This window comes from Rhinolophus ferrumequinum, chromosome 13 (assembly GCF_004115265.2).
Source record: "Rhinolophus ferrumequinum isolate MPI-CBG mRhiFer1 chromosome 13, mRhiFer1_v1.p, whole genome shotgun sequence".
NCBI lineage: Eukaryota > Metazoa > Chordata > Mammalia > Chiroptera > Rhinolophidae > Rhinolophus > Rhinolophus ferrumequinum.
Window position 1 is genome coordinate 38,257,166 of NC_046296.1, and position 23,649 is coordinate 38,280,814.

Below are 23,649 nucleotides of genomic sequence, written 5' to 3' on the forward strand. Positions count from 1 at the left end.
CCTTGGGACACCTCAGTGAATCCTTTCTTCTTTTATTTGGAGTGTTCTCAGAGCTACTCTATGGTGGTGGGAAGGGTCTAAGCGCCTGTGACGTTTTGGCAATAATAGAAAAATTTCTAGGTTTGATGGAGCTTTTAAAACCTTATAGTGAAAGTCTATTCCATGACACTGTCCTGACAAATATATTAAACAGTCTTCCTGGTGTTAGCAGGCAAGGAGTATGTTCTGTAGCTTTTTTATGCCCACCTCCCATGAACGTGTTTGCTCATCCTTAGCAAAAAATCTTTCCCGTTGTTTGTTCAGAGAAGCAGTCCACCATACCCAAAACAATACAGTCTTGGTGGCCCAACGAAGATCTTTTAATATATTGTGGTAGCTATTATCTACGCCTTATTAAAACAACATGTTCAGTGGTTAAAGACTTCTTCATTTTGCATGTATATAGGACCATGAGTAAAAACAAAATGGTTGATTTCCAGTCTATGTTGGATCAAAACAGGTCATGGTTAAGTAACAGCATGATTTAGAGGAGGCCACCGGTCCGTCCTTTCAGTGGTCAGAGACCATAAGGATTTAAGAGATGGACATGTCAGGTCAGGCCAGCTCTTTGTTACAAATGAGCCTCTAGCTGATCTTGGGTTCACATTTCCTGTTATTTAATGTTTCCTGAAAGGCTGAGATGCTTGTTGTCACATGAGATACGGGATATGATCCATCAGTATTTTGTATAATTGTCCTGAAACAGACACCATTGGTGCACTTTCCAGAGCTCCTAGGTCTATCCTTGAGTGTTTCTGTGCACCCCTTGCCCAACTTCCACGTACCTATATTTTGAACCCCCCATACCAGCTACTAGATTAAGCAGACAGAACTTCGGTCACTACTTTTCCCAGCTGACAGCACCTGGGAGTTTGTATCTCCTGGGGTAGTCCATAGCTAATGACAGACCCATGCAGAAACATGGAAGATTAGTTTCAAAAAACGGTCCCAGCAATATCTCTGGTTCCACATGTCCTTCTAGAACCTTGCCGCTGCTCTACCAAGTGGTGGAGAGTATTTCTCCTCCCTTGGAAATTGGTGGCCTTTGTGACTACCTCGACACAGAATGTGGTGAAAGTGACGCTGCATGATTTATGAGGCTAGGCCAGGAAAAGGCAATATTGCTTCCATCTGCCTTTCTCTAGACACTTCGCCTTGGAACTCAGTCATCACGCTGTGAGGAAGCCCAGGCCACATGGGGAAGATGTGGAGGAATTTGCTGGTTTTAGCCTAACTGCAGCTGGGTGACTTGCCAGATACATTGGTGAGTAAGCCTCCAGTGAACTCCATGCCCAGCCTTCCAACTGCTTCAGATGACACAGAGTGGCGAAGAGATGAGCTGTCCCCACCAAGTCCTGCCTAACTTAAAGACTCATGAGAAAAATGAGTGTTGTTAGTGCTTTGAGCTACTATGTTTGGGGATGGTTTACTGTGCAGCGATAGATGCCTGATACAGATTGAGATACTTGGAAGTAGGCTGCTACTATAATAAAGCCTTAAAAATGCAGCTTTGGCACTGGGTGGTGTGGATAGAGGCTGGAAGGGCCTTGAAGAAATGGCTAATGAAAACCTAAACAGCTTCAAAGGGACTGTCAGGGCAAGCTGGGTGGCCCTGGGGGTCCACAGCAATATTTTCAGTTTCACATGGTCTTCCAGAACCATGCCACCCAAAATGGGGGCCTGCCCAATTTCAAGTGGAGCTTTTTTTCTACTCCCCTTGAAATTGGGCAGGCCCCCATTTTGCCTGATGAAAGAGGGCAAAATGAATATAGTCATTGTTTTAAAAGCCACTGCAGAGGCAGGACAGGGAAAGGTGGACTCATCGAGCTAATCTGTCGTCAGTCTAAATAAACACTTTAAAAACCAAATACACATAGATTATGCCTAAACTTAATAATTAGAAAACTTAGCAATATCATGATTTTGATTTGCTTTTTCATGTCATACTTAATTCTAAGCCTTCCTTGGGTTAAAAACACTAATTCATTAAGGCAACAATTTTACCATTCTAAGAAAATTGAGGTTACCATCTAAGCAAATTAGGGTGACTTTCTTGCTAGGCTGAGGCTCCCACAGACCACATTTTGGCTGGGATATGTCTAGATCTGAGCTTTTTTCTTATGAAAATAGGGATAATATGAGCCCAATTACAGTAGCTCCGCTTAAAATTTTGAGATTTCCCAGTTCACACCCTCCAAATGAGGTGGTGTCGGGCTGTGCTCTCGATGACACCTTCCCTAATTATCAAGTTTGGTTTGCGTTTGCAAACCTTCCCTTCCCTCCCCCAACTCCTCCCTCCCTCCACTGGAACTCCTCTATTGGCTACTTAATGCTCTTCTGAATTCTTCTCATGCTCTTCTACACTGGCAGGGCCACATCTCTGGAATATATTTACAATCCAATTGGATTCTACGCATCCCTCCTGTCTTTGTCTGGCTCCCATGGAGGCCATTTCAATGACAGACAGAATGCACAGAGATGATCCTTGATGCATCATTTATAACAGCCTAAGAATTGGAAACAAATGAAATGCCCAGTAAAGAAACTGTTGAGGCTCAGTTAGATCACACTCAGGGTAAGGCAGCAAGGGAGGAAACGCGTCAGTAGCTCATCCAGGCCTGGGAGAGCTCGAGTGAGCTGCAGCACTTGGCATCTCACCGCTCCTTAAGTGTGCTGACCGCGGGAAGCGAAGTCTGACCGCTGCCCACAGCAATATCTGGACGTGCAAACAGCAGTGGGCGGGGAGAGCCTGTGCCCGTTCGTTACACACTTGCTCACCAGTACACAGAGGCACGGGACACAGGCAAAGAACTTACCTCGTATCTGTGCCCAGAGCTTGAGACGCAGAAACCCAGCCACTAGAACAGGCCTGCAATCTGTCTCCCACTCAGAGAAAGGCCGGATAAACTCATTCATATGGAGAGCCGGAGGTGGCTCTGAGATGTCTCCGTAGGAAGGGCTTAGGGAGGGCCATCTGGCTGAAGAGGAAGCTGGAGGACTTGGGTGGAAGCTGTGTCAGAGATTTTATGTGTAAATAGAGATCATAACTCACCACTCTCGCAGCCACCCGTTGGCATTTAGAGACCAGGAGCATGAAGGGACCAGTTCCTTACTCCACCAAAAAGACCCCTCAAATGGTGGGTGTTCAGGCGCCAGAGGTAGGGACAGGAAATTGGACTTGAGGTGGGAGGTCCCTTGAGAATAGAAAACTGTGCTTAAATCCTTCGCAACAAAATATATTCTCTGGCTTAGTGAGCAACCAGGTTGACAAGAATGGCCAGCGATTGCTTTCCAGGTAGGAAAGCTGAAAGAGAAGCTCACACCTGAACAGGCACTGATCTCCAGAAGGCCCAAGGGCATGTCACCTGCTCCTCCGTGCGCTGAGTCGTGATAAGTCGGCAAAGGACCTTAGCAGTCATTTAATTCAGTATCTAACCACTGCGTCTGTACCAGCCCCAGCCCCAGACTTAGAATTAATCAGTCTTCGCATCCATGGGTGACACTTTGCATGGAAGTTGAGGAATCAAAAGAGAGTAGGAGAAAAATCCAAGCAGCTGAGGAGTGCTTCTTCCAGCTGCATGCTTGGGGAAAACGCCAGTCCAGGGAGGCACAGCCTCGGAGAGGCGTGAGCCCAAACCCCGCAGACTGGGCATGGGGGAAGGTACTTGTGCTCTAACGCTGATTTCTTCAGCTGAAGAAGGCTGAGTAGAGGCTGTGCGGTGGAGGCAGCCCCGAGCCTTGTCTGCTGGTCTTTAAGGAAAGGTGAGATTAGGGCAGGTGAGTTGGGGATGAGCAGGACAGGGCTGCGTGTGCAATGGCTTAGAGCTGGGTGCATGCTGGGGCCAGTGAAGACGGATCTGGCCGGAGCAGAGTGTTTGGGGCACATGGGGAAGGACTAGATGTTGGGCTTCCTTGAATACCAGGCCAAGGAGTTTGGACCTTATCCAGAGGGCCCTGGGGAGTCACAGAAGTTACTTCTTGAGTAGATCAATTTGATGCCATAGTGATGTATAAGGATAAATCTAGCCCACCCCATGCAGAAATAATTTGCAGTTGAGAGTCTAGAGGCAAGGAGGCCAGCCTGGCATCTATGGCTCTAATCCAGAATAAGCTGGCAGGGCCTGGGAGAGGGGAACTAACACTCACCTTGACACCACTACTTCTTGACTTTTGGCATCAACAGCACTGATGTGGCTATTTCTCATCTGTGGGCATTTTCCTCGAAAAACTGAGAGTAGTGTCCAAGAAAATGATTCAACGGACATACACAGACCTGAGATGACGAGTTTATGTCAGGAAGGCTGTGCACAAGCTGAGTGTGAAGGAGAGCTGGCTTTCTGCAAGACAGGCTCAACCCCGCTTCTGTGGATCTGGGTGCCAGGCTTGCGTTGGGCATGAAGCTCCAAGGAGCTTGAGCTCATCTTGAAGGTCTGCAGGATGACAGCCAAAAGGCTCATCAATCCCCAAGGGGCAACTGCAAGGCACTCTCTAGCAGGGAGAGTGAGCCGTTGTTGATACCACATGTTTATAACCACCTCCGTATTCCCAGCAAGTGGCCCCAGGAGACGCCTTCTTCTGTCAGTCAACAGAATAACTATTGCTGCAGACCTGGAGCTCACCTAGTAGGTGACCATTCCATGTTAAGATATGTGAGAGCACAAATACCCTGCAGAGACCTGGACATTGAAAACTACAAAACATTGCTGAGAGCAAGCAAAGATCTCAACAAATGGAGGGATATACTGTATTCATGGCTCATAAGACTCAATACTGTTAAGATGTTAATTCTCCCCAAATTGTTCCATGGAATTAGTGAAATCTCAGTCAAAATCCTAGGAGGCTCTTTTGTAGAAATCAACAAGCTGATTCTAAAATTTACATGGAATAACCAAAACAACTTTGAGAAAGAACAAAGCTGGAGGAACACTGTCTGACTTCAAGTTTATTAAAAAGTTGATTAAGACAGGGTGGTATTGGAATAAAGATAGATAAATAGATCAATGGCACAGAACAGAAAGTCCAGAAATAGACCCAAAAGGACAAATGATTGTTCAACGAAGGTGCAAAGGTAAAAAGAATGCAGAGGAGAAAGAATAGTCTTTTCAACAAATGGCACAAAGGAATGAACTTCAATGCATACCTCTCACCATATATAATACAAAAACTAACTCAAAAATAAATCACAGTCTTAAATGTAAAGTGTAAAACTATAAAACCTGTAGAAGAAAATAGGAGAAAATCTTTGTGCCTTGGGTTAGGCAAAGTTTTCTTAGATATGACAACTTTTGGTCATGCTTTTGCATGACCCAAAAAAGAAACTGATGATTTGGAGTTCATCAAAATTAAAAATGTCTTCTGTGTGAAAAACACTTAAAAGAATGAAAAGATAAGCCACAGATTGGGAGAAAATATTTACATATCATATATCTGATAAAGACCTTATATCCAGCATATATATAATGAACTCTCAAGACTCAATAGTAAGAAAACAAGCAACCCGTTTTTTAAAAAAAAGTAGTGAAAGATTTGAATCAACACTTCTCTAAAGAAGATACAGATGGCAAATAAACACATGAAAAGACACTCAACACCACTGTCATTGAGAAACACAAGTTAAAAATCACAATGAGATACATTATAGACTTATTAGAAGGGGTAAAATTAAAGAGACTGACCATACCAAGTGTTGGAAAGGATGTGGAGTGACTGGAATTCTCATCTACTGCTGGTGTGAGTATAAATGGTACAATCACTTTAGAAAACAGTTTGTTAGTTTCTTGTAAGTTAAACATACAGTTACCATATGATCCAGCCGTTCCACTCCTAGGTATTTACTCCAGAGAAATCAAAGTATATGTCCATTCAAAGACTTGTGCACAAATATTCATAGGAGCTTTATTATAACAGCTCCAAACTGGAAATACCCCAAATGTCTATCAATGGGGAGATGGAGAAACAAAGTGTCACACACCCATACAATGAACGAGCCATACAACGTCAGCAATAAAAAACGTATAAACTATTAGTACAATCAAGAACATAGAGAAATGTCAAAATAATTATGCCGAGAAAGAAGCCACACTAAAGAGAGCACACTCTTGCATTCTAGAAAATGCGACTAATTTGTAGTTTGATCAGTGGTTGCCTGGGGTAGGTGGGGAGGAAAGGGCAGGAGGGAGGAATTACAAAGGCGCACAAGAAAAATTTAGGGATGATGTTCATTACCCCGTGGTGATAGTTTCCTGGATATATACACTTTGTAACTCACGAAGTTGTATTACTTTATACAGAGGGTGCCAAAAAATGTATACACATTTTAAGAAAGGAAGAAACTGTATTAAAATTGTAATACTCAATAAATAGTCATGTTTTGAGTCCTGCAATGCTCAAAGTGGTTACCATCGGCATCCAGACACTTCTGATTATGGCGAACTATTGCTACATAGATAACATCTCTTAAAATGTGTACACATTTTTTGGCACCCTCTGTACGAGTATGTGTGCAGTTTATTATTTGTAAATTATACTTCCATAAATCTTTTGGGGGAAAAACAAACCTCCGAGTTCTCTGTATTCCATTCAGAGTAAAAGTCCTTACAGGAGCAAAGCTACATGGCTGACTGATCTCTACTCATAGTGCTTTCCCCAGCTTCCAGAACAGTGCTTGGAACACAGAAGGAGCTAAATAAGTATTTGTTGAATGATTGTCTATCAGGCCTCCAGTTACCTGTATTGTTTGAAAATTGTTGTTAAGAACAAGATGGGGTTCCTTAAACATAGACACAGCAATTCCACTCCTAGGTGTATTTCCAAGAGAAATGAAAACACATGTCCACAAAAAATTTTTTTCATAATAGCCAAAGGCAGGAACAACCCAAACGTCCATCAATGAATGAATAAACAAAAGGTGGTATGTGCTTTAATGGAACACTATTTGGCCATAAAAAGGAATGAAGCACTGATATATTCCACAACCTGGATAAACCTTGAAAACGTTATGCCAAGTGAAGGAAGCCAGACACAAAAGGTCACATAGAATACAATTCCATTTATATAAAATGTCCAGATTAGGTAACTCCATAGACAGAACACAGAGTTGTTGCTTAGGGCTGGGGTGTTGACAGGGAGATGTGTGTGTGTGTGTGTGTGTGTGTGTGTGTGTGTGTGTGTGTGTGTGTGTAAGCTAATGGGTACAGTACTCTTTTGGGGGGGTGATGAAATGTTTTAAAACTGTAATGATAGTTGTATGTATCTGCAAATATACTAAAAAACATTGAATCATACACTTAAATGGGTGAGTCGTATGGTGTGTAGATTATATTTCAATAAAGCTATTTAAAATAAAGAACCTGGTGGTATATCAGGGAAAGGCACAGCTCTTACTCAGAGTTTGAGTGGAGAATGGGCACTCTCTTGTTGCTGTCAGTTCACCAGCAGGGTTAGGATCCTATGTAGTGCCGCCTGAGATGGAGGTGGCTCAATGTGCCCAGCAGAGAAGGGCTAAGGGCCCAGAGCGGGCACTGGGTTTGCTCAGGTCACCCTGACTGTGAGCTCTGAATGCAGAAAGGGCTCTTTCTCTTGGGACAAGCAAAGGACAGTAAGTCGCTCACAGCCCTGCAGCCCACTGGTTGGGGTTCTCACTACTGCCTTGTCTACTGAGCAATATGACATCCCTCAATTGCCTCACAGCGATAATACCTTCTATTTATACCAAGCACCTCTCCTCCCAGGAGAGGGCTGTGTTTTCCCAACATCGATTCAGTAAGCCAGCCAGACTGAATTGACTTCAAATTCACAGCAGCCACTCACAACCAGCCTACCACTTTTCCCTGCCTGTCCGCTCCTTCATGCACTGCTGTGACGCTCACAGCAAAATAGAGAAGGCAAGCCCACTGCTCTTCCACGCAGCTGCGCTGATTGAGTGACCTCCACCCTGCTCCAGACATGGGGGGATGGGAAATTTGTGCCCCACCAGAGCCCTTCTTTCATACGGTAAGAGAAATACAATGTGGAAGAGAGGGACTTCAAGTGTAACACTTTCCCCTTTCCATAAACATTGAAACGATTAATACTCAAAGGTGAGAACTGCTAATAATGGGATATCAGACAGAAAAGAGAAATCTACTGAGGGTGGCACTGAGCCTTTTCTAATTCATGCCGCATAGGCAGCTACCTATTTTGCCTTGGCATAAAGGGCAACACAGGTTCCTGGTCAGCATGGTCCAAGGGTTCTCCAGTGGACAGAGACCCCTGCCTCCCTGGAGAATGAGAAGGAAGGTTCTGATGGGCTCTGCGATCTTTCCCCTTAGTATAGATCTGACTGACCCTGGCCACTCTATGTCCCCGGCCTGAGGGACAGAGAGCAGGGAGGGGCCAGAGAGGAGCCTGCACTGGTTTGACTGGATTGATGGATGGACATGCCCACCCCACCCCACCCCCAACACACACACACAGAATTTCCGCTTCTCCGTACCTCTGTCCTGCTCTGTGCCTGGCAGAGTATCTGGGGGCCAGAGGGATAGGGTAATGCTGGGGGCAGGGGTTGCCTGCGTGCATGCCCACTCCTGACCCTGCTGAATCAGTCAGGGTGAGTCCTTTTGATAGTGTAGACACCGTAAGCCTGCACTGGGTCACCTGCTGCGGGGAAGAGTACATCTGGGGGGGGGATGCAGATGGTTTCAGAGATGAGAGTTCAAGAGTTTCTCCCAGGGCTGGAGGAAGCCACGTGGCACAAAATCCTCAGGGGCTGCAGCCCTGAAGAGCTTTTCTCACAGAGCCTGGGACCTCTGGGTGGGGAACTGCCTAAGGGTCAGTTAGGCGTCCCCCTGCCCCACCCCAGCCCATATCCCCTCCCCGACATCCACAGCATGTAGAGGGCAGGAGTGCCCATCTGCAGTAGCTGAGCTTCTCAGAAAGTAAGGAGGTGGGAGTTGGGCCGCGGCAGAGAGAGTGTGGGTACCAGGCCCTGTGCCAGCCCGTCAGGCAACCATCCAACTCAGAGTCAGTCTGCTGAGTCTCCACAATGCTCCTCTGAAAGAATTACTGCTGACCCCCATGTCAGGGAACCAGGGAAGCCACTGCCTACTTATGTGAAAATTTAATTAACCATCTCTGTCTAGCTCTTCGCCTAAGAATCAGGGCCCTTCCCTCCAGAGGACAAGGGAGGTGATTTGCAATCTTTCTGAAATGTGGGAGGATTCTAGTGTGCTGGAGAAAAGGACAGGGAGCAGATGAAGAGTATAGTCTTGGAAAGTGCTCTGTAGGAAGGGGGTAGGAGATGAATAACGAGGCCGAGCCCACCTCCTTCATTCCGCCCAGCCCACTAAGCTTCACTGGTTCCCCACCAGCTCCCAACCCTTAACCTGGCCCACCTGGCCTCTGCACAAACATATCAAAATAGTCCATGCAAACTACTCCCTCTCTGGGGGAAAAAAAGCAAACTGCACAACAGAAAGCCTTTTACAATCACAAATTAAGCTCCTGTGAGATCCTGTTAAATGCAGATTTCCTTCTGTGTGCTGTATCCTCCACCTCAAATGTTTCAGCCAAAATCTCACGTTGGCATTGATTGCCTGTCCCACTAACCACAGCCCTGTGGGCCCCATTTGTTGGATGGACTCTGTAGTCAGCCTGCCTGGGTTCAAACTTCAGCTCTGCCATTTGCTAGCTGTGTAGCCATGGGCAAATTACTAAACCTCTCTGTGCATCAATTTCCTCATTTATAAAATGGGGGCAATAGTAATACCTACCTTATAGAGTTGCCGTGAGGACTAAATAAATGCATTAATGTACTAAGTATTTATAACAGTGCTTACAACATAGTACGTGCCAAGAAAATGTTAGCCTGTAACAAATTACATAATTTATCTACAATCTGGTTGAAGTTCTCTTTTGAAATATAAGTGGGGATTTCCTTATTAATTCATGGAAAAATATTTATGAGTGTTCACAGATTAACTGGTTCCCCAATCCATTTTTGCAAATCACATCTTACGTTTCTCAGCTGAGAATTCTCTGATCACAAGGATATTTGTCACATCTTGGGATGAAGGGGGTTGCTGTAATTTCCACTTAATGGTATGTCTCATAGGTCTCCTGGGGCTGACGATGAGAATTTGAGTCAATCGTGGCCACAGTGATGTCTTCAATGCCTGTGCCTTCTAGTGTTTTCTGAGGTTTCCTGGGACGCTGTGCTCTACTCAAGAATAACAAGTACAAGCCAAGAACAAGCAGAAGAGTAACAAGTACAACCCACAAGCAGAACAATGTTTGGCATCCTCCCTCCCGCCGGCAGTTGAAATGACCAACAAGTCAACAGAGCTCAGCTCAGCCCTCCCCGGCCACTCACTGGCCGGGCAGGGTACACGCGTTCTCTGTCCATTAAAAGGATGCCTCTCCCAGAAGGTTTTCATGATGAACCAATGAGCCCATGTGTATGAAGGGCTTTGAAAAGTTATTTCAGTCACAGTCTAACTACAAACAATTCTAATGATGACGTTTCTCACTGATATCAATCCAAGTTTGGTCTTTTGCCAGGCAGACGATGGACGTATTGAAGATGACACACACTAGGGCTGGGTGGCTTCTCCCCGCCTTCAGAGTTGCTACATGAGCAGGAGAAAGACAAATTACAAAAATGTCAAACCCCAATGATTCAACCCTACTAATTCGTATTTTATTATAATTCATCTGTGGTCTGTGATCAGATAAATTCTTCCATTTAAATTAAAATGGTTGCCAATGGGGAAGTAGATGAGGAATGGGGGAAAGATTTGAGATGAAAAGAAATTAGAAAATAAGAAAAAGTAGTTTATTTATCTATCTTTTCATCATTTTTAATAAAGTTTTTGTAATTAACATAACATAAAATTCAGCATTTTAACCACTTTGAAGTACACAACTCCGTGTTTTTTAGTATACTGACAATGTTGTGCAACCATCACCACTATCTAGTTCCAGAACATTTCTATTACCCCCAAAAGAAACCTCATATCTCCCAATTCCCTCCTTCCCCCAACTCCTGGCAACCACTAACCTATTTTCTGTCTCCTATGGATTTACCTATTTTGGACAACTCATATAAATGGAATCATACAATATGTGGACTTTTATTTCTTGAGCATCCATCATAGGTGTTTCCCCCCTCTCTTGAGGGTAAAGGAGCTACAGCAGCAGAATGTTCCTTCGGGGGGGCGGGGAGGGGTGTGCGTGTGACGGTGTCTGGCCAAGGAAGTGACATATCCGTTGCTATGTTGACAAAGGAAAGGAAGTTTCCGGTGAAGAAGGGAAGGCATGCCAGGAAGGGAGAACAGCAAAGTGCTATGGAGTGTGTGTTTGGGGAAGGCTGAGAAGTTCCTTAGGGCTACAGCACCTGATGCAGAGGGAGCTGGGGGATGGGGGAGTAAGGAGAAGAGGCAGCGGACAGGTTAGGTCAGAGAAAGCAGAGTCTTGAGGGCTGCTCTAAAGAGACTAGGATTGTTCCCCTAGGCTCTGGGGAGCTACCAGCCGTGCACAAGCCAGGGAGAGGCCAGGTGTGTGTTTTAGGAAGGAAGCCACCATGGAGGGTGGATTGCAGAGGGAAGACTCTCAAGTGAAGAACCCAGGAGGACTGCAATCATCCAGGGGAGGGAAGGCTGGGACTCCCACTGTGGTAGTGGCAGTGGGCTCGGGGAGAAGGAAGCTCCATTTGAGAGTAATTTCTAAGGTGGAATAGACAGGAGTTGGGTGTCTGCCCAGATGCAGCAGGTGAGAGGGAGGAATCAGGACTCTGGACCAAGTTCCTTCTGACCCACAGTGAGACTTTGGGAGAATCAGAGGCAGCCTATGAATCCAGCACCTTCTGCTTAGAATATGACAGTGGCTTCCCCTTTTTCTTAGGCATTCGTTCTTATAGGGCTTCTAAAGCCCTGAGAGGTCAGCCCTCTGCCTGGCCTCATATGCCCCCACCGTGGCCTTCTTCAGTTCTGCCCTGCTGCTAAGCGGCCTTTGCACATGCCGTTCCCTTTGCATGGCTGCTCTCTGGCGCTCATACGCCCTCCCGCTGGTCCATGCCTGCACGTCTCAGCCCCGCCTCGATCAACTCTGGTCAGGTGCGTTTTCACAGACCCAGGTAGTTCTCCCTCAGCTATTGTCACGTTTGTTTTTCATTTACTTGTGTGATGTTTGATTCTCCAGTGGCCAAAAGCTCTGTGGAGGCAGGAACAAAGTCAATTTTAGCTCTTGTAACCAGCACCTCACAACATACCTGGTATGTAGTTGTTGCCCCACAATACTTGTTGGAAAAAGAAATGAGCAAATACAGGGCTCTTTCCCTGAACCTGGGCCCCTTTGAGACATAGTTTCCATTCAGGGCAGTGGGAAGAGGAAAGAGTCTTGGGAATCTTGGCATTTTCATGGGGGTCTTCCTCACCCCTGCCTGGGCTTTTCTCCTGATAAAATCTGCTTATGAGAAATACCAAGGGCAGCCACAGTTCCCAAGGTGAATCCAGCCAGTACTTCGCTGGCTTATTACTCTCAGGTTACAGTATATTATACTTTTTTATGTATAACATAATGAGGACTCATATAATGAAAAAATACTTTCCAGATTGTAATCAACCTGTAAAAGTGCATTTATTCAGCACCTTCCTCCGTCAACAAGCCGGGAAGACACTGGAACTTTCTGGAAAACCTTTCCAGAGCTGGTCTCTTTCTTCTTCCTTTTCATTCTCATCTCTCTGTCTGACAAATCTCAATTGTTCTACTACACAGCGTGAGTTGCTGAATGCTGAACAGAGGGTCTGCTTACCACCACTGGGAGGACAGGCTCCCTCCCTGGGGCTTCAGGCCAATATCCTCAGGGGCCCTGGAGATAATACAGACATGTGTTCACAACTGTGCTCCTGGGAGAGCCAAAATCCAGGTTCCTAGGCCTCCAAGAATCTCCCTGATAGCAGGGCAGGGAGTCTGGGATAGAGATGGAATTTTCTTCAAACTCTGAAGAGCTATCTTGTATGAGTCACTCATATAAAGGTTTTTAATGACATCACCTCTTTGCCCCTGAGCTGAGCATCCAGGATACTTAGATACAATTACAATTCTGCAGCAAGGAAGACGATGTTTATTGGTAGATTGGCTCAAACAGTAACCCATAGGTGGCATGAAAAAAGGGAGGGCTGAGGGCAAATAGCCAAGGCCATGTGGCAAGTGAATGGGAAAACTGGCCCTAGACCTCACTTTGCATTTCTTTTGCCTTTCCTCACAACACAGGAATTATGGCCAAGTATTTTTTCAGACTCTTACCCTGTAAGGCCCGTTTAAATTGATCCGAGGGCCCAAGCCCAACTTCCACAAATGCCAGGGTGCAAGAGATTCACCTGGGAAGTCTGCTGAGCCTGCAAATTCCCAGGTCCAATGTCCAGATATTGGGATTCTGCAGTTCTCAGCTGGAGCCTTCGACACTGCATATTCAGTTGGAAACTTGGATGCAGGAGGCCTCAGGACCACACACAGAGAGAATAGAGTCCACTTCAAGCCCAGCTAGTCCAATGGACGTTTGCGTTGGTGGAGATTGCAAGTGCACTGGGGATGTGAGTAGCTCTGACTGCCTCTCTGGGCTCTAAGCTTCTTTATCTGTGATTTCAACTGTCCTCAATGCACTCCCACCCTCCTTCCTGCCCCGACCTAAAATAAAGGCAATTTGTAATGAGTCAGAATCCTTAACAGCATATTGTCTGGCACAGGGTAGAGGTTTGAAAATATTTGTTGCATAGGTGGAAGGAAGGGAGCGAGGGGAGAAAGAAAGAAGGAAGGGAAAAAGGAAAAGAGGAAGGAAGGAGGGAGGAATAAGGTTACGCTCACCACACATACACGTTCATTTATAGAGAAGACTTTCTCTCCACAGGAACACTGCTTCCCCCAAAAGCCCTACCTGGAAAGGGATCCCCAAGACTCTTCTCCCCACCCCATCCCCATACCTACCTCCATTAATCCCACCCCGCCTAACGTTACCCCCAGTCCCGCACCCCTCCTCCAATCTCCCTACCCACCAAGGCTCATTTCTGGGCTCTTAGCAAGGGAAACAGTTAACTGTGATCCATCTTCAGCATGGGAGTTTTAATTGATGTCTAATGAACAAATCTCTTGTCTTCGCACGTGCTCTGCAACCCGCAAGCCAAGTTAATAATATGAAGAATGGTTTGGTTATAAGAACAATTGCTTCCCAAAACTGCCTGGTTTCCAGTGCCACCTTCCACTCCTCTCTTCTCTTGGGTTCAATCCTCTTTCTTAGAGATGCCTAGCTAAAACAAATGTTCTACTCTTAAAGATTGGTTCAATATTCTCAAATCTCTGACTCATTAGAACAATGAGCTATCAGCTATGGCAACCCCACACCATTCTGTCCTTGTGCCCTCCTCCTCTGCTTTGTTTTTGCTTTTGGTTCTGGTAAACTAGTGTTTTTGAATTAGAAAATTTGGTGACATTTCAGCTCTCCCAACTGCAAAAACATGGAAGAATCAAGTGGAGGGTGGGGAAAATGACCTTACAGGAAAGTCAACCACAATGAGGCCACAGGGCACAAGGTACCAGAGAGAAGAGGGGAGACTGAGGGATGAAAAGGAAAAATTGAAACCGATGAAGGAGTCAGGCCTGTTAATTGTCTCACAGCATTTGAAGTCTAAATTCTTACCTCAGACTGATTTCAAGCTGGGACTTCTGAATATTAGGAATATTAGTGAAAGATAATGGGAAACTGTGGGTTAAATACATAAAGGCTAATTCTGTCCCATAAAGAAGACTTTCCTCTTTTATGCAAGCTCATTTCATCATCTTTCTCCTCCACAAGGTGGTTTCCATCCTCAAAGTCACCTCATAATTCAAAATGGCAGCTGGAGCCCCAGCCATCACATCCACATTCTAGTAAGCCTGACTGAGGAAGGAGAAATGGTAGAAGGGCAAAAGGGCACCCCTTCCTGTGGAATTAGCCTCCTTTGCACAGCCTTCCTGAAAGTACTACATACTATTTTACTAGAACTTAAAAATACAGTCTCACCTAACTACAAGGAAGGCTGGAAAATGTAGTGTTTTAACTGGGCACACTGACACCCCAAATAAAACGGCTGTTCTGTTGCTGAAATAGAGGGAGAAAATGAACTTGGGTGGGAACTAGCCATCTCATTGAGAAGCCAAACCCAAACACTTACTGATATTTTAATGGAGATGGAAAGAGTTATGAAAAAATACAGGGTGGGAAAAAGAGGGAGGAACCTAAAAAATCCAGGGACACTCGCAATGTGAAATTCAGCTGAAACTTCATTTGGGACGATGCCAGTAAATAATACCCTCTCTCTATAGATGAAAGTAATGTAAGCTCCAGGTTTAACTAATCAATCCCAGCGACCTGGAACAGTTTTGGGCCATAGTATATGCTCAAAAACATGTTTGAATTGAAATATTTGAAATATTTTTGAACAACCTATATTAAATAAAAAGGTAAGTTTAAAGTAGTATGTACAGTATTCCATGATTTTAATAACATTAACTATGTGCAGATAGATAGGGATAGGTAGATAGATAGATAGATAGATAGATAGATAGATAGATAGATAGATAGATAGACAGACAGATAGAGCCAGCCAATGAGGCAAGAAACTCATTAAAATGACTGATGACAGTAATTCTGGATAATGGGATGGAATTTGGGGTAATTTGTGTTTTCTTCTTTTTTGCTTTTTTGAATTTTCCAATTATTCTAAGTTAATTATATCTTACTTATATAGTCTTTAAAAAGTTATATCAAAATCCATTTGGGACAAACTGGATACTTGGATGGCCTTACTTGTAGAACAAAAAAATATAGATCAGATTTTAAAATTAGAAAGAGTTGAAATAGACATTTAAAAATTACTTTTTTTTATTAGTTTCATAGGTATAAAACAACATGTTGATTAGATATGTATCCACCTCACAAAGTGATAACCCCAACAAGTCTACTACCCATCTGACACCGTACATAGCTATTAGAAAAAATCACTTCTTAATAAAGAGTGATTTGGATGGAATAGAGGGCTCATGGAGACGCTCAGACAAGGAACCCACAGCTTTCTGGACAAGAGAGCGCGGAGGCACAGAGTGATCCCCAGTGGTCTCGTGGCCACTCCTCACCATAGGATTCTGGGCTTCATTTCCTAGCTCCTTGTAAACAGACAGGCATCAGTGGCTTTACTAATCCTCAAGCTTCATAGTGACATAAAGATAACATGGTGCATTCTTTTGAAAGACAGATATGGAAATGAACCCAGGCAAGTTTTAATACTAGAGCCCCTGACTCTATATTCAATATGTTCCTTGTTGATCCCTCTTTTCCTCTGCAGATACCACTCACTGTGGCGGTGTCTGTGGGGAGAGAGAAAGTTTGCCATAAAGTTGGCTTCAGTAGGCCTCAGTCCACCTATGTTAGATGTCTGACTCTCACTCTGGAAGAAAAGCACTCCCCGTTGGGTTACAGGGGGTCAATTGCATGCACTGAAGTCTTACTGAGAGGCTGAGAGGCCAGCCCACAAGGTCGTGGATTATAAAACACAGAGACTCTTCCCTCTCCTCTCACCCACATCCACTCACTGCTTGCCATAGTGACTTGAACACAACGTGCTTCCACGTTTGCACCCAGGCCAATTCTCTTGGGGGGGGGATGTTCCCGTCTTCCAGTCCACGTGAACCCTACCTGGCCTTCAGGACCAGTCTGCACCTGCCTTCTACCCACAGCTTCTTCCGACTCCTACAGCCCTCACCACGCGCGTCTTTCTCTGACCTCCCATGATCAGCTCCTATCTGCTATGGCAAAGTCCTTACTGCTTCATAAATGTATATCTTGTCTCCTCAACCAGACCTCAAGCTCCTGTGGGAAGAGCAGAGCATATAGAGCTCATCACACACACACACACACACACACACACACACACACACGGTTCATAGCATTGTGGTATCCTGCTACACAACTAACTTTCAATGAGTAATGCAGGCAATGAATATTAGTAGAATTCTGAGATCAGGAAGATCAAAGACATTTGGAAGCACCCTGGACATTTTTAATCTGCTACTTGGAACACATAAGTTTTTCATCAAAATTTTACCTACATCATTTAATTTTTAAGAGAAAGTATTTTTGGAGCAAGCACCTTTAATTTCATAATCAATTTTCTCTTTAGCAAAGCTAAATTGTTTCCAATTTTTTATTTTTCTCTGGGATAAATTCTTTTCTGTTCTTTTTTTTTTCTCCAAAAAACACTGGTTCAATTAGTTGCATTTGTATTTGTTTTTTAACAGGTTTATCGAGATATAACTCACCTACCATACAATTCACCCATTTAGCAAATAAAATGTGATGCTTTTTAGCATAGTCAGAACTATGCACATCATCACCCCAATCAATTTTAGAACATTTTTATCATCGTCAAAAGAAACCTCATACCTGTTAGCAGTGACTCCCATTCCTCTTTAATATGCCAGCCCTTAGCCACCACTAAGTTACTTCTGTCTTTATGGATTTGCTTACTCTGGACATTTCATACAAATGAAATTGTATGTCATCTTTTGTGACTTGCTTCTTTCACATAGTAAAACGCTTTCAAGATTCACTCATGTTTTAGCATATATAAGTACTTCATTCTCTTTTGCTGAATATTTAGTTGTATGGTTATATCACATAGTAGTTATTCATTCACAAGTTGATGGACATATGGCTGTTTCCACTCTTTATTAATAATTATTACGGATAATGCTGCTTGAACATCTATGTACAAGTTTTTGTATGATGTATATTTTAAATTATTTTGAGTATATATCTAGGAGAGAAATTGCCAGTTGATTGCATTTGACCTTACCTCATTTTCCTAGTTACCACTCCTGCCATTGTGTCTTCTTTTATAAAAGACAGAAAGAACGAGAAAGAGAGACAGAAAGAGAAAGACAGAGGCCATACCTGCTTAGGTGTCTTCTCTGAAGTTCCCAAGAGCGTAGCAGAATCAAATGATCTACAAGTTGAAATGATGGCATCCAAGTGATTGAGTCAAAATATCCTATAAAGGAAAAGTTTACAAATAAAAGGTCTAACCTGAGCTATATATTTGAAAAGCTAGCGAGGAGGAGAAAGATGGCACTAAAGTTTTACAGCTTTGGGGGAGCCATTGGAGCCTGTGGTCTAGGGATATCAGTCACATAATCAGATCAAATGGGCATGACTACAACCATGACTGGCAGGTGCAGGCAAGCTGGACCCAAATGAGGATACACTGAGCTAGCAAGCCCCCATCTTTAGGAACCTGTAGGAGCAATTCCGGGCTGGGGGAAAGGCTTCGAGGATAGCTAGCTGGAAGTCAGTGACTTAAATGTTGATTCAGTGGGCAAAATTGGCATTCATCATGGGTCTGGTTCCCCAAAGAACCTGTACCTATGTGCAGGGAACTCATCATTTTGCTATTACATAAATTGATTAGGTCATTCAGAGTGGAGACTGATGCCAGGGGTTCACTGCTAATCAAGCTAGAATAACAAGCTGGAAGACAAGGTAGGCCTTCCGCCAACTGGGCAAGGAGCTGGTCCAGAGGCATGGAACACTGCAGTGAAGCACTCTGTCCCTGCCCTGGGAGTCTGAGCAAAGAAAGCCACTGAGAGGTCTGTCAATGCATCTGGAAACTCCAGAGCCAACTCCTGGAATGACACTTCTCAGGGCTTCTGTCAGTGCTTCCGACCAGTGAAGTGGAATCCAGACCCAGAGATCCATGGCTGGACAATCTCCCCTGCCTGCAGGAGCTTGTAGAGATGGGGGTATTGTAGGAATGGGGAACAGGCTGGGCCGACACCAGGGTAGGGCCCAGGATAGGCAAAGTCTTGGAGAGAGAGAAAATAGTTGAAGTGTATTTTGCCAATCCTAACAATAGCCTTCACTGGCAATAATTTGTGTCTGTATAAGGTTCCCACCAAGCTCTGGAAACAAAGGAGGAGAGGGCTCCCCTTTCTCCCAGATGAGATGTTCCTCCACACACACAAAGATTCCTTTGCCTCTTTCTAAGAAGATCACTGCGAAACTCACCGCGTGCTACCCAGCGCCAGGAAGCTTGCTTCTGACTTTGGTGGTGGAGTCTTTCCCCATCGGTCCCCTGCCATCTCCATTTGGCTCCATCTACAAACTGGAGAGGCATTTCCAGGATGATTCAAGACTCCAGTGTATGTTGGTTTGGGAAAACCAGCATCCCAAGTCAGATGCCCTGCAGCTTTCCCACAGGTTTCCATGCTCCCTCCCCCACACCCAGTCTCCACCTGGGCCCTGTGGTCAGAGGCCCCTGGTTTCCAGTCCACAAAATGCTCAATGGGTGGTGGAGGCTCATTCAGGGATCACTTTGAGCACTCTGACCCTTCAGGGCCTTATGCTGCTGCCACCACTTTGGGTCAACCTTCGTTTGAGTGTTTTCTGTGGTGGAGGCCAGGTATTTAGGGTGGAGGGCCAGGTCTGCATTTTGCCACAGTCCACCCAGCTAGGGTACGTAAGCACAGTCACATTATCTTTTATTTTCTGTCATCTATGTCATCTCATCATCATCAGGGTCCCCCCTCTTGTGGAAGGGGAATGGGCAATGGGCTAGCTGTCCAAAGAGGATGGTTTTCTTTCTGTACGAAGGGCGTCCTCACCACAGAACTTTGTGGCCCAGTCTAAGATGGCCTGAGACCCACTGGCAGAGAAGCTTCCGCAACAGCGAAGAGCATCCTTGGTGTTTCCCCGGTGGTGGAAGGGCAGAAGGGGTGACGATTTCCCCCGGCGCTCAAGAGCACCCCATCCTCCCCGCCTCCAGCCTGGGTGGAGGGGAGCCAGCTAGGTAGCTCCCCTTACATTTCCTCTACCCACCCTGTCGCAGTCAGGTTCTCATCCAGACTCCCCAACGCTGGGCTGGAGGTGCCAGGGAGCTAAACTGGCCAGAGGAAATCCAAGCAGACGGTGGACCTAAACACTTCCTCCTCTGGTGGCACCTTGGTTCCCTACTTGCTCTAGACTCCTTCTGTCTCCATTCTGCAGCATCCCCGCCCTGTCAGCAAGCTGCTTCAGCGATCCCACCTGCCTCCGACTGGGGAGACACGCAGCACGTAGAAAGGGAAACTGCGTTTGGGGAGCACAGCCCAGCGCCGGGCGCTGCGGCCCCGAAGCCCTAGAGCCTCCTGCCCCGCGGCTGCGGCACAGATGCGCTGTCCGCGGTGCTGACGCTGGCCGCCTGCTCAGTGGAGAGGCGGGGGAGACGCCCTCATTCCTGGGTCGCCGGAGCCGAGTGACCCCACCCCCACTCCTTTCCAAGCGGGATCATTTCCCCAAAAGAACCATCTGAGACCTGGCGCTGCGGATGGATCCAGGAAGAAGCGAGTAAGAGGGAACTTAAACTTCAGACTGGAGCCAGAGAAACCCCGTGTCGGTGGAGTCGTATCGTGCAGCCCCCAGCCCCGGAGACCACAGGGCACCATCAAGTTGAGCAAAGTTTGGCGGCAGCTTGGAGATAAGGGAGGGATTCTAGAACCGAAGTGCAGGGAGGGGCCGAACGGGGTTTCCTGGTGGGGTGGTAGCCAGCACTGCAGTCCGGACACCTGCTTCGGTGCCCCGCATTTGTGCCGCCAGAACGACCCGGAGGAGTCGCAGCAGCCCAACTCCCCACCCCTTTCCTCCCTTCTTTACTCCCCCCAACCCCAACACCCCGCCCCGGGCGCCAGTGACTCCGCCTCTCCGTGCCGGGCGGCTCTCCGGCTAGAGATGGAAAGGGAGCGCTTCCCCTGACTCGGCTCGGTTCTGAGGCTTCGAAGCCGACGCCGCTAACTCAGGCCCGGGGGCGGGAGCTGGACTGCTTGTGCAGCCGGAGCCTGGGAGCCGCAGAGCCGGGAGCGCCTCATGGGACGCCCCCGGGGCCTCTCTTTGTGCTCCGCTGCCGCGTCCCAGTCCTAGGCGCCCGGGCTCTACAGCCCGCCCCTCCCGCAGCCCGCGGCCTGTCTGGAGAGGAGTATGAGGCCCGCGGCCCCGCGGACGCCAGCCACCAGGAGGCAGGGGCCTAGCATCAGCCCCCCGCGCCCGAGGGCGGCGGGTGAGGAGACGCGGGAGCCCGCGAGGCGTCGGGGCGGGGAGAGGAGCGCCCCAGCCCGGGCGCTGGAAGGGCCGCGGGACCCGTGTGCGGCCTGAGCGCCGAGGAGGAGGCGGAGGCACCCAGCCGTCCGGGCTCTGGGAAGGCGGCGAGGGGCTCCGCGGCGCCCCCCGACCACTGGCCACCATCCTCACGCTTCTGCTCCCGTGGGGGGGATGTCGCGGCCCGGGCCACGAGCGCCGCCCCGGCCCTGGGGCTGAGCTCCGGACCATGTCCTCCCGCAGCCCTCGGCCCCCGCCCCGCCGCTGCCGCCGCCGCCTGCCGCGCCCCTCCTGCTGCTGCTGCTGCTGCCGCCGCTCGCACCTCAACGAGGACACGGGCCGCTTCGTGCTGCTGGCAGCGCTCATCGGCCTCTACCTGGTGGCAGGCGCCACGGTCTTCTCGGCGCTGGAGAGCCCGGGCGAGGCGGAGGCGCGGGCGCGCTGGGGCGCCACGCTGCGCAACTTCAGCGCGGCGCACGGCGTGGCGGAGCCGGAGCTGCGCGCCTTCCTCCGGCACTACGAGGCCGCGCTGGCCGCCGGCGTCCGGGCCGACGCGCTGCGCCCGCGCTGGGACTTCCCCGGCGCCTTCTACTTCGTGGGCACAGTGGTATCAACCATAGGTGAGCGGCGCGCCCCGCGCGCGTTTCCTCCCCGCGCCTTTCACCTGCAGCCCTTCCTGCTGTGCGGCGGCTGGGTCCGCGTCCCTCCGCTGCCCCTTCTCTTCTGATATCCCATTGCCGACTTGAGTCTCACCCTCTCCTCTCCTCCCGTCCCCCTCCTCCTGCCCTTCTCTCTCGTAACTGGATTTCCACGCGGAAGGTGGCGTGAAAGGGCCATCCTGGCGCTCACCCAGCGGTGACTCGCCTGGCAGTGCGGCCAAATGGGGAGAACTCTCATGCAGGCACTGGGCAGACGCGGGGGTCGCCCGCGCTCCAGCACCTGCCAGCTCCGAACCTCTGTGCGCCTCAGTTTTCTCCTCCTGTGAGCACAGGTGCCAAAGGCCTGCGGCTGCCTTCCTATTTCTCACAGCCCCTGGGTCTCAGTTTCCTTTTACAAATGATTTGGAAAGCCCCTTCTCTCTTCACCTTTACTCACAGCTTTTTTATCTCCCCTTTCTCTCTCCCTTTCCCCCTCCCTTCCTCCCTCTCCCTCTCTCACTTCCTCCCCTTTTTCCATGCTTTCTCCCCTCAACAACCTCTAGCCCTTCTCCCCAGGGAAATGCGACCACTTTCCCCCAAATCTTTTTGCGAGATCTCCTTCCCACACGCTTCCCCTACAGTCTACACCGCCCCCTCCTCAAAGAAAAGCCCGTGAGACTTGGAGGCCAGGACTTCAGCCACTCTTGTTTTGCGCCCCCCCCCCCCCCCCCCCCGGCTTTCTACCCCTTCTCCTCGCCTCCCCCCCCCCACCGTCTCCTTCAATTTCTTCACCTCTGTTTGTTACCTGGCCATTCTTTCCAACCAATAGTTGCACCAAGGGGTAGCTGGGGTGGGGGGACGGGTAGTTTCTCTATACTCTCCATCATCCCTTCTCCCTATTTTTTGGCATAAACAGTTCATGGTTTCACAACCTTGCAAAAAATGTTTTGTAAATACTCCTTGAAGCTCCCCCCTCCTCCCACTTTCATCCCTCCTCTGAGCGTCTCCTGTAGGGCTCCTGGAGCCACCACTGCTCCAGGGTCCACATCTACCATCTCTTCTTGTCCTCTCACCTACTTTGCCCATCCCCTCCTCTCTCCCTGGGCCCTGGGTGTCACATGAAACAGACCTCCTTCCCAGTTACTGTACAGAGTGCATAACTTATACAAGATTTTCACTTGGGCAAGGTTTTATGTGTGTCCCATCCACTCCTGCTTGGAGTCCCAGGGTAGGAGAAGGCATTTGACTGGTGGGACCTCTAGTCACCCCAAGGCACTGTGTCCCGGTGGTGGTTTTGAAGGAAGAGGCTAGATTCACTGGGCTGAGAAGTGAGGGATTTCATAGACACACCTTCCCTTGGGTAGCTTCTGGGCTGGCTTGATACGCTGCTTAGAGACAGGGGCATGGACTAACTGACCAGCAGAAGCCATCGTCAGATGGCTGCTGGGAGGCAGGAAGACGGCAGCCATGTGCAGGATAGAGCAGATGGAGAGGTCTCTCTGAGTGTATATGTATAGTCTACTAAAGGGCTTCCTTTCCTTCAGTGATTTTTCATGTGTCATGCTTTATATGATTACTTTAAATAAAAAAGGCAAATATGGCCCAATTCCAAAACACACACAAATTGGATAAAAATACGCTTTAAAAGCTATATCATGTTGTTATGGTGATTGAAGATATAAAATGACCCCTTCAAAAAAATCCCCTTTTAAGGGCTGCATCAAGTTGCTATAGCAACTAGAGTTTTTTTAAGTGCTTTAAAAGTACTAGGGATGCTTAGTCCTGGAGGATGACATCATGTGTTCATAGCTCATTATTGATTTGCGCTCTTCCTCTTGTAAA

The 23,649-nt window shown here is 47.5% G+C and overlaps 1 protein-coding gene and 1 long non-coding RNA gene across 3 annotated transcripts in view; one reads left to right on the forward strand and one right to left on the reverse strand.

The window, feature by feature from the left end:
* LOC117033106 (uncharacterized) overlaps window positions 1–21,610 on the reverse strand; it is a 29,771-nt gene extending 8,161 nt beyond the window's left edge. The window contains exons 1-3 of one of the 2 annotated variants that reach the window (XR_004424833.1): window positions 21,492–21,610; window positions 19,109–19,205; window positions 17,999–18,095 (exon numbers count right to left, since the gene is read on the reverse strand). This is a non-coding gene — a long non-coding RNA (uncharacterized LOC117033106). The remainder of the gene's footprint in view (window positions 1–17,998; window positions 18,096–19,108; window positions 19,206–21,491) is intronic. The other variant, XR_004424834.1, reaches the window with a different exon arrangement.
* KCNK12 (potassium two pore domain channel subfamily K member 12) overlaps window positions 21,365–23,649 on the forward strand; it is a 46,922-nt gene continuing 44,637 nt past the window's right edge. The window contains exon 1 of the mRNA XM_033125065.1: window positions 21,365–21,789. Coding sequence (XP_032980956.1) covers window positions 21,399–21,789 — 391 coding nt within the window. The 5' untranslated portion in view covers window positions 21,365–21,398. The remainder of the gene's footprint in view (window positions 21,790–23,649) is intronic.